This window comes from Mesoplodon bidens, assembly GCF_964165515.1.
Source record: "Mesoplodon bidens genome assembly, chromosome: 8".
NCBI lineage: Eukaryota > Metazoa > Chordata > Mammalia > Artiodactyla > Ziphiidae > Mesoplodon > Mesoplodon bidens.
The window spans coordinates 98,677,212-98,688,398 of record NC_138165.1 but is presented as its reverse complement, the minus strand read 5'-3'; the positions used below and the strand labels follow the sequence as shown (position 1 = coordinate 98,688,398).

At 44.4% G+C, this 11,187-nt stretch overlaps 1 protein-coding gene across 1 annotated transcript; it reads right to left on the bottom strand.

Moving 5' to 3' along the window:
- Nucleotides 1-7,399: 7,399 nt before the first annotated feature.
- KCNE4 (potassium voltage-gated channel subfamily E regulatory subunit 4) lies at nucleotides 7,400-10,842 on the bottom strand. The gene is made up of 2 exons (XM_081242194.1): nucleotides 10,489-10,842; nucleotides 7,400-9,938 (listed from the first exon to the last, which is right to left on the bottom strand). Exon 2 carries the CDS (start codon nucleotides 9,910-9,912, stop codon nucleotides 9,400-9,402), a length of 513 nt encoding a protein of 170 aa, XP_081098320.1. The 5' UTR covers nucleotides 9,913-9,938; nucleotides 10,489-10,842; the 3' UTR covers nucleotides 7,400-9,399.
- Between the last annotated feature and the right edge of the window lie 345 nt (nucleotides 10,843-11,187).

The window sequence follows — 11,187 nt, the reverse complement described above, 5'->3', positions numbered from 1 at the left end:
TGACTTCATTATGACATTTTCTATATTAAAAAGCACAATTACATAAAATCATACACCCAATCAATTTTCAAGCACCTAGAAAAATTGAGTTCCTGAGCAAAAATCACTTTGGAGAAATACGAAATTCAGGGCAATTCTAGATAAAAGGTCACCCTATTATCTTTGGTGCTTCTTTATGTAATCTGCAGAGAAAATCAAGGAAAGGCAGAGATTTGGCAGCAAAATATTTGTGTTCTGCTATCTGCAGTGGAAAAGAGAAAGTTGTGTTAATTTTACTCCCCTGAATCAGCCCTATAACACATATTCTCCAGGCAACTTCTCCAGGCTGGCTTAATACCTACCCTGGGTGTCTTTGATGGAGATCCATTATAAACTTGGGAAAACATCAGCCCCTACAGAAACACACCTAGGAAGGAACTCCATCAACCCATACTACCAAAGGGAGTAAAAGTAGATTTGCAACCTAAACTAAGTAGAATTAATGGCAAGTAAAAAAGAATATGAGCTCTGAATAGTTCCAAATCCTTGCATGATCCACACTATACTTCGCTTTTCACAGCCAATCTTCTCAAAGGGTTAGTTTATAATGAGTGACTTATTCCTCAATAGTCTTTTATACCTTTGATATCTCCACCCCACTACTCTACAGATTCGACATTTTATAGATACTAACCACCTGAAAGTCATCAAAAGAAGCTTCTTTCCCTCCATCTCTCTATGGTGGACCTTTTCTTCTCTCTAGAAAAATCTGTGCTTACTCAGCTCCTGGGCATTCTGCCATTCTGATTTTACTTCTTGGACTGCTCCTGTTCTTTCTGCCCCTCTTCCTCCAACCCCAAAGAAGTAGCTGGTCCCCAAATGACTGTCCTTTGCCCTCTTCTCCATTTCCACTGATCCTTGGCTATTTCAGCCATGCTCAGGGTTTCGAGTCCATGTATTCATGTGCATGGCTCCCAACGTTGTCTCGGGGTCCAACATCTCTCAAAAGTTCTCATATTTACTTTCCAAATACTTTCTGGATATCATGTCAACACCAACTCAAAACATACAACATGATAGAGGCTTTCCAGGATTTACTGCCCATTTTTATTGTTTGCACTTCCACTGTCTCAATTATGCAGACTCAAAACATTAGAATCATCTTTCATTCCCACCCTCTTCTTCATCTCTAACATTGAAGGAGCTGTCAAATCTCATCAATTTCAACTCCTCCTTATTTCTAGCTTCTATGTCTCCATTTCACCTGCCATTGCCCCAGTCCAGGCACCTCTCACCTGTCACCAGGAATCCTGTTTTCTTTACCTCCCTCCTCTGTCTTCTTTGATTTATCTTACAGAATGGGGAAGATTCTAAATACCAGGATGACAGAGATTGGATTTTTTTTACACAGCACGTGCAATCCTAAATATTAAACTACTTTTTATGTAAGCACAGCTCTGCTCATGTTATCTTTTCCTCTTTTAACATTTCTCTGGTCCTCAGTATTTTCCTGATTAAAGAAATACTTTGGGTCAATAATGACCATGTTGTTGGAAAGAGGTTACAGAGAGGGCCTGGGATATAAGGTAAAGGATAGACACATCAGTAGAAATGTAAGTTGGGGGACAGGTTTACGAGGCAAGGTAATGAGTTTGAGTTTCGATGACAGGAAGTTGAAGTGCTCATGGGACATCAGGTGAATAGAGCCACAGGCGTTGGTGTCCATGAGAGACGTCTAGGCTAGAACTAAATGATTGGGACTTGGAGACAGAGAGACAGTAGAGCAAGTTGTCCGTGGCATCAACTCTGTACCCAGATTGCTGGGCTCAAATCCCAGTTCTACTGCTCACTCTGTGAACTTGGCAATGTTCTCAATCTCTCTAGGCCTCACTTTTCTCATTTTTAGAATGGGCTTAAAAATCCCTATATCTTAACTTTTCATGAGAATTAAATATCATGAGAACAATGACTGGCACTTGGTAAGCACTAGACAGGTGGTTGTTATAATGATTTACATATTAGTTGAAGACTTGAGAGTGAATGAGATCCCCCAAGGAGAAAACATGATACAAAGAAAAGAACATGATAAGAGAGACTCCTGAGGAATTCCAGCGCAAACTAGGTACTAACTACAAAATAATAACATATGATACTGGCTCTCACAAGGTGTATAATCCTGTGGGAAAGAGTATAACTTCTGCTGTAATTGAGGCATGAGGATAGTGTGATGGGAATATAAAAAGAAGAAAATTTTGAAAAAGAAACAGAATCTCTCTATCCAAGCACTATGTCCCATTCTTTGGGAGAAGTTCTAAGTGAAAAAGGAAGATTGAGATGAGAGAGAAATCATTCCTTCCGTATCAAGGCTAAGACTATAAAAATAATAATCAGTGAGGTGTCTATTGGTTTCTGCATCATGTGCAACCCCAATCCGGAGCTGAACTTTCAGGGTTTACCTGCAAGGATCATTGCCGGGAACCTAGGCACGTCAGTCCTGGGAGCACTATGCACTGGGGGCCTGCCAGTGACCCGCTCTGGCACTGGAGCTAAGCCAAAACATGCAAAAAATAAAACCAAAACCAAAATCCAGTAAGCTGTGTGCAGGACAATTACATTCATCCCTGTTTGATTATTTCCCCCTTCCTATTTACAGCTTCTTCCCTTTTATGAAAGTTTCCATTAATGTCACATTGCACTGCTTTGGGGGAATGTGTTTACTTCTACCTGCACAGATCCATCCTTCCACAAAGGGCAGTAAGTGCCAGGAAAAAAGAAGCTACTTCTCAGCAGGGGTTGTGGGACCAGTAAATAGTGGCAGGACCAGTGACTCAGTGCTGCTCAGAGAAGATCAAGGTGAGGAGCTCAAGAGAGAAGACCCTCTAGGTATTTTGTTTTCACTAAGCCATGGCAAAGGCCTCCATGGCCATACCCACCATGGGAATTAGAACCAACCATTAGGAGACCTGGGTTGTAACCCCACTTCTGCTCCTGTCTCCCCCTGTGACTTTGAACACGTCACTTAACTACTATGAGTCTTAATTCCCCCATCATTAAACATAGGGGATGGGTTAGATAATCTAGAAGTCACCTTCCAACATTCTGTCTCTTTAATATGATCACACTCAGTATTAATCTGATGGGTAAGGTTATGCTGAAACTGCAAGGAACCCCAAAGTCTCAATATTTACCAAAACTTAGATTATTGCTGCTTCTTGTAAAGCCAGCTGTAAGTTTGGGCAACTCCCCAGAGCAACTGACTTCTATGCAGTAACTCACTCTTCCAGGCTGACACAGGCTTTACCTGTTATTCGTACCATCTGGAACATATGGTCTCATTGATAACATGCAGGTAAAGAGGGCAACTAGAGAATCATATATGGGCTTTTCCCTGACTCAACTTACATGTGACGTACATCACTTCCACTCAGTTTACGTCAAGCAGAATGAGTTACATCCCTGCTCAACCCCTGGTGCTAGGGGAAGAGGAGCAAGAGAAGGGGTTGAGAAGTGGAAATTTCTGTGTTCTCAGAAGGGGAGAAGAACTGGATATTGATGAATGCTGGTTATGTCTACACACAGCCTCCTATCCAAGACAAAGAGATTAGTGTCCCTATAAGAAGACTTTGTATTTTTCCAGCTGCTTCCTAAGCAGTTCTGACAATGTTTTGAAGTCAGGAGGGAAGATATTACTATCTCCATTTTACTAGTCAGGAAACGTGAAACATGCCCAGAGGTTGAGCAGCATATGTAATGTCACAGGGTTGCCTAATGCCTTGTACGGGACTAGATTCTGAGTCTCTCTGCTTCGTAGTGATTTAAAGAACACCAGATTGTCTATCAAAAGACCTTCATTGGAACCCTGATCATTCATTACATTGATCTACAACTTCCTTGAGTCTAAAGTTTCATATGTACATTAAGAGTATTAGAGACCTAGCTCAGAGTTTCCTTGGGAAGATTAAATAAGATCATCAAGGGGAAAGCACCCATCACAGAGCAAAGCAAATATTAGGTAAACAGTATATTTTGTCCATTTAATAACACCACTGTGCCTTCAAACTGTTCAAAGATACAAGCTGTGTATTCTGACATCTAGAAGACCCTGCACACAGAAATTCTCAACTAATGTTATAAATTAACCAAAATCAGAGGTATTTTTATTGGAATTTGTCTATATGGAAACTATGACCTCTTGGGGGATTGGGCAGGTGTTACATTTTCCCCAGCATCTAGTGAAGTACCTAGAAGAAACTAGAAGCTTAAAGCACAGGATTGTAACAACTGAGTGAAGTATATGCTTGGCAGGTAGTAAGAGCTTATTATGCATTGTGGTTACTCGGTTTTTCCTTCCTTTTGTGTAATGGAAGGAAGTGAGAGGGCATAACAGGGAGGGAGGTTGGGAAAAGAGATGTTATGGACTGAATATTTGCGTCCCCCCAACATTCATTTGTTGAATCTAATCCCCAGTGTGATGGAATTTGGAGATAGGACCTTTGAAGGTCATTAGGTCATGAAGGTGGAGCCCTCATGAATGAGATTAGTGCTCTTAGAAGAAGAGGTCAGAGACCTAGCTTGCTCTCCTTCGGCCACATGAGGACACAATGAGAAGTCAGCCACCTGCAAACCAGAAGAGGGTCTTCACCAGAGCACATCCACACTAGCACTTCCAGAACTGTGAGAAAAAACTTCTGCTGTCTCTCAGCCAACCAGAATATGGTACTTTGTTACAGTAGCCAGAATTGACTCAGATGAGAGAGAACGTGTCATTCACCATCTCGGAACAGGGGGGGAAAAATCATTAAGGACAGAAAAATGTAGAGCTACTTATGTGAAGGATTCTTTGATCATGTTTCTTAGCAAAAAAAAAAAAAAAAAAAACTCAACGTAAGAAAATAAATTCCTAGAATTGGAAGAACAAAATCTTGCTCCATATTGAATGGAGCACGGGAAGTGCCAGGAGAATGATGGGTGATGGTGCTGTGCAGGGTGGTGTGTGTGTGTGTGTGTCTGCTCTCCCTGCGTCCCCTCCTCCGTGCCATGAATGGAGGCTGCTGTGGGCTCAAAGCTTGCTGTCTGAGTCAAGGACCAAATCCCAACTTCATAAAGTCACCTTAATGATTCAGTGCCGTGGGGCCTTCACATGGGCTCCTTCAAACAAGTGACCTTGGCTGGCTGTCTCCATGGTAACAGCTCACATCCCAAACTGTTCCTTCCTACGTGGGAGGAAACATTTCAGAAATGGGGAAAGGCAGAATTGAACAGTAGTTTTTCTCTCTTATGACCTTCTCCTTTGGCAAATCGTGTCCTTTCCCTGAACATCACTGTCTCCTGAGGAAACCGCGCACAGAAGAGGAGGTTTCAGCAACTTTATTTGCAGATGGATGCCCAGGATACATTTTTAAAAAGAGAAGACTGGAGCTGCTTTTCCGTTAGTTCCTTTTAAGTTTCATGCTGTGTTCAGTATTGCTCAGGATGCTTCACCATGCTTTTCATGAGCAGCTCCCCGAAGAGGAAGGCCTGCATGTCCTCATGTTGAAAGACAGAGCTTGCATGTCAGAGAGGATGGGTACCTTCCCCAGAGCTACAGAGCAACATGGCAGCCTCTACTGAAGCCCCACGTCCGCCCTGCCTTCCTGTGGTCCAGCCCCTGCCTGAGCCACCATTCTGGTTAGTCAGCTGACATGGGTCCCTCCAGCCCTAGACTCCACCTCCTGTCCCATGACCCATGATACTCCCTGTGATTTCCTCCAACAGGGTGCCTGGATTCTGGGTGAAATGATTAAGCAAATGTATGCTCTCAAACTAGAGAATTCATTGCATTGTTAGCTCAATGTTCTGTCTGTTCCACTATGTCTAGGATCAGAGCAGCGTTTTATAGGATGATAAATGACCCTTCTTCAGCTGAGCCCTGAAAGTGCGTGCCTGACCACAAAACCCTCCAGTTGCAGCTCTCAAATGTACCATGGGGTCTACTTTCCAACCAGAATCACAGGCCAAGAGCACTCACTCCTTGGCCCAGCTTCAGCCTTTCCTGGTAGTTTTGATCCCATGATTCTGCCCATGAAAGAAATCTTTTTCTCTGCAGCATCCCTGCCTGACTTTGACGTACAAAGGTGTAATTAGAACAGCATGGAGCAAGCGGGACGATCCATTTACCTCACCCCTAACATTTAAGTGCTTTAAAATATGGTTCTAATATCCTAGGTGCATGGGGCCAAATTCCCTTCTCAGTTTCTCACATGCATGAGTAAATCCACACAGACTAAACCCCTTGGGCCTTAGGTTCTGCTTAGAAGTTCTTTTGTTGTTTTTTTTTTGTTTTTTGTTTTTTTTAAGAAAACAAATATTCCGTTAAAACGACATAGTGTACTCTGCATATTTTTAGGACAATTAGAGTTTAGAATTCCCTCTTCTTCCGCCCATGGTAAAAAGTTTTTTCCTTAACTATTTCCTCCCCAAGAATGACATTAAGCTGGGATAAATTGAAGAGCTTCCTTGTCTTTTAAAATAATCTTCTCATCTTACATTGTCAAAGTACCAGCTGGTGGATTGAGATGCTTGATATGGGAAGCATCCAGGCTCCCCTGTACCTTTGCCAGATAAATCCTTTAGGGAGACAGTTATTTGTGAACCTAAGGGAAACATTTACTTCAAACAGGAAAACCAAACACACAGGAAATGGAGAAACATAAATGTCAGGCCACTCTCTACCATCTGCTTAATTCAAAATGGGTCACCAGTTTGGGTAATTTTTCTTTAGCATTTCCAACTGTGCAAATAAAATCTTAAAGGAGACAGGCTGGCTGTGCTCAGAGCTATAGCAAGACCAGGGGGAGGAACCTAGACAGTCAGTCTTCATGGGGAGGTGACGGTGAGAGGAGAGAGAGCCAGCCCTAACTCATGACCTGTGTGCTTAGGTACGTTCGTAAGCTTGTGTGTACACAAAAATCTCCCTCCCCATTATGTATATGTGTATACGAATGTATATACAACATCTATATACAGCAGTTCCCTGCCCATTAGTCTGTGCCGCTGTGGCCACGTGTGGATAATATTTGTCCAGGCAACATGTAAATCAAAGGTTTTCTTGCAACCAAATTTGGAGGAACATCTTCACAACAGTTGCCATGTCACTGCATGTTCACCCCATGGCCACCAAATTTAAAAACAGAAGTGGATGTAAGACCTATGTACAGCTTATTTTTTATTCATTGCAAAGCATATCAAAGGAAGGAAAAACCTAGCCCTGTTCACTTTATGATTTAGGCAGAAATAAGATACACCTTCATGGGAGTCTGACTTGGAAGATGACTCAGATTCAGAGATGGCTTGGAAAAATGCATCTGGGATGCCTTAGAAATTAGGAGTTCTATTGACGGATCAAAGAAAACTCATAACTTCCTAGGGAAAATGTGTTTATTTAAATTAAAAAATACTGTGAAAATTACAAACTGTTAAATACAGAAGACAATTTTGTACAACTTAATAGAATAAGAAGGAAGTATATACATCACTTTTTAATAGGCGCAGATAGACTTGCACCAAACTTTAGGATTAAGCAATGGAAAATGTGACAACGCACATGTCCATCGCAGTAAAGTTTCAGAATTCAAGTGATTCCAGGCAAGGGGCCAAACTTAACTTGGCTTCTTTCACCTTAAACAGCCCCCTTTGGAGTAAATCCACACTCTGAATTTTAAAGTGAACGTAGGGCCTTTTTTCCCCCAAACATAAATTTCCTCTAGCACTGTGTTAAGGCGAACTGATAAACCAGCTCCTACACTGTTAACCCTTCCATGGGAACAGTAGTTATTGCTGTCTCCAATCCAGGGAGAGCGTATTTTAAAAAAATAGTTTTTGTTTTTACTAGAATTAAATTTGACCTTTTGGTGTGTTTCTCTTCTGCCTTGTCTTCAAGGGCCTAAAGAGTCTGCTGCAAAGCGACTGACCACAGGAATACGGGGAAACATTACCAAGCATTCCTGAGCATTTTCTCTTAGATGTCTCATTCCCTTAACTGGAGCGTTAATAGTCCACTACCCAGACAGCCCTGCAGAGTAAAATGTGGTATCTGCCTCTTTGATTCACTGCTGGGAAAGTGACAGCAGGGATTGGTTAGTGATTCACCCTGGATTTCCCAGCTACATGTGTTCTCCGTCTCCAACTGCCCCTTTAAGTAAGCAGATCCTTTTTCAGGCTAACTGGCCAAGGGGGAAATATTTTGTCCAAACTTCCTCACACCAGGCCATGTAGGATTTATCACAGAGTCTTAAAATCTAAAGACATCCTCCCAGCCCTCTGGGGATCTAGATCATCAGGAATCTCAGGAAGGCAGTAAGCCTCTTGATGACATGCCCAGGACCACACAGCAAATCAGATTCGGGGCTTGGGATTAAGAAACAGAGAACTTGGACCCCAGCTCTGCACAATCTCACCGGAGCATGCCCTTCTAAGTCTCAGCTATGTGCCGAAATGCCATGTTGTGGAGGCCCACATTATATCCTCTCCCAGCTCAGAAAACTGGGCTGGAAAAAAAAAAAAAAAAAAAAAGCAGCAGTGGAGCTAACGGTTTGGGTTTGTTCAACCTCACCATCACCCCTTCTGGAAAGATTGGGAAGCTTCCCTGCATGGCCATTCGGAGAGCAGGTTAGATTCTGGGGATGCCCTTCCAAGCAAAAAAGATGTCATGTCAGCATGTGATGCTGGATGGTCCCAGATCAGAGTTCAAAGTCACAGGTTAGACAAAGGGTCAAAATAGCAGATTAGTTTTATAATCCCAGCCAACGTTAACAGGTTTAAAAATTGCCTATGTTTTCCTTACAGAATGCGAATGGACCAGAGTCAGATCTCCAGCTCCCTCCCATCAAAAGTCCTCCGTCAAATATCCCCCCTCTAACCCAAAAGACCTCTAAAAGAAGCTCTGTAACCCGAGGGGGAACTAAAGCCACAGGTTCACATTAGAGGTACTTACAGCCAATCAGATGTAGAAGAACAAAGCTCTAGGCAAATTGTCAAATCGAAACTAGTCCCTCAGGATGCCCTAGGCATTTGGCAGCCCTGGGAGTGGGCAGATGTTGCAGGTGTTACCCAGGGCATCCTGTAAGGAGACAACCGCGAGCACATCGACCTGCCGACTTCCGCACAGGAACCCCGACCCCCAGATCCCAAGGAAAGGTACACACTGCACATCTTCAGGGCTGTTTCAGCGGCACGTCCACACCACAGGCGCGTCGTGGACTGCGGGCTGCTGCTGGCTCCGCCTGAGACTTGTCCCCCACCCCACCCACCCCATTCAGGGGCTTGCCGAGGGTCTCCTGAAAGCGGCAGTTGCCCTGCAAAGGTGAAACCAGACGCAAAAAGTGCCCTTCCTCGCTCTACGGGTGCTGGCTGATGGGGCCACCTCCAGAGGTCCTGGGGGTGCTAGGAGTTCTGGTGGATGTTCTCCGAGGAGCCTTCGCTGCTTTCGTTGAGGGGCGTCTCCGAGGTCTCCTCCAGCTCGTCGTCCGCCGCCTCCTCCTGGATGGCGAGGTGCACGTCGGGCGAGGAGGACTCGGAACTCACGCTGTCTCCTTCCACGGAGCAGAGGGTGCAGGACAGGGCGGGCGCCACGCTCTCCTGCAGCACGTTCAGCACCATGGGCACCTGCGCCGACCTCAGGCCGGACGCGGTGGGCAGCGGCTTCATGGCCTCCCCCCAGAGCCTCTCTTCGTCTTTGTACAGCAGCAGGAGGCTGGATTTCTTCTCCCGCCTCTTGGATTTCACGTAGCCCAGCATGATTCCAATCAAGAAAATGCCGTAGAAGGACATGACCACCAGAACGTAGAAGTATTCGTTGCCGCTGCCGCTGCCGCTGCCCGGCACATGGGACTCCAGGGGGCCGCTGGGGGCTGCGGTGCTGGCGTGCGTGCTGTTCAGAGGCTCCATCTTCAGCATTGAAGCTCTGCTCACACAGCCAGGGTCTGGGGAGAAACGTGCAGGTTAGAACTCTCCCACGGGGCGGCCACAGTACAGGGAGGAGGGCGAGCACGAGATCTGTGGAACTGCAGTATCAAAAAAGCGAAAAGCTGCGTGGAGAAAGAGCAGTAAGAGGTCCCACCATACAGTTAACAGGGGTCAGCTGTGAGGGGCTGGGGTGCATGGGGACACGGGGAGGTGGGAGGGAATGAGAGGAAGACTTTGATTTTTCGTGTAGACATGTCCATCATTGTTTTATTTCATAAAGTGAGCATGTAAAAAGCTTTGCTTTTATCATTTTAAAAGCAAAAAAAAAAAATCAGTGTAAGACAAGGGTGCCTAGAGAAAAGAAATAACGTCTTAATCACGGGGAAACTTTTTGAACTGATTGAGCAGAAAAAAAAGTTTACATTTTGCTTTCAAACGTAAGTCTATTTTTAATTCAGGATAAAATTTCCTTAGGGAAAAAAAGAAAGGAAAAGAAAACTGCATCTACACATTGCTAGAACTATCCTTTCACTATGTTTCTGAAGCAAAGCGGCGTTGCTAACTTACCAAGGGCTGGCAAATTTGTCCCAAGTCCTGAATTCCTAGATCGTCAAGTCCAAGAGACTTCTTGCTCCGTGTGCGGCTCGGCACTCTGACAGTTCCGCTGCCGCCCTTGGGATATACAGTCAAGAAATACATCGTCACGTGTTCAGGGTGGAAAATTTACAACAGAGGTTGGTCGTGGCAGAGTGAACAGTGAACTCACAGCACGGCAGTTCAACTCACTGAACTTTGCAGCTGTGAACAGAAAAAGACTGGGAAGCAGGAACAGCTTCCCACCCCGCCAGCACCCAGCCAAAGTTTTCAGGTGGCCATGAAAAAGGAGAAAACAATGTGCCCAGCTGGAACTGTTCTCCCAAAGTCCACTCTCATTGAAAATTAGTTCACGCTTCATCTCCCTCTTGGGGAATAACCATGATGTCTCTCAAGGTTTTCAGAAACAGACAAACACCATAATCTAGATAAAAGATAGTTGCAAGCAAGCGCAGGGTTTACTGTCAAGGAACCAGGGCTTAAGTTTCAGCTCTTCCACTGACTATGCAAATGTAATAAATCCCCACTGAACCTTTCCGCACCTCAGGGTCCTGATCTGTGAAACTGTTGGACGTAGAGGGCTTCAATATGTAGAATTATATGAACTGTGCGAGCTTTTGAGTCCCTGTCAGCTTAATCATTCTAAGATTTAAGGCTGGTGAGTGTGGGTTA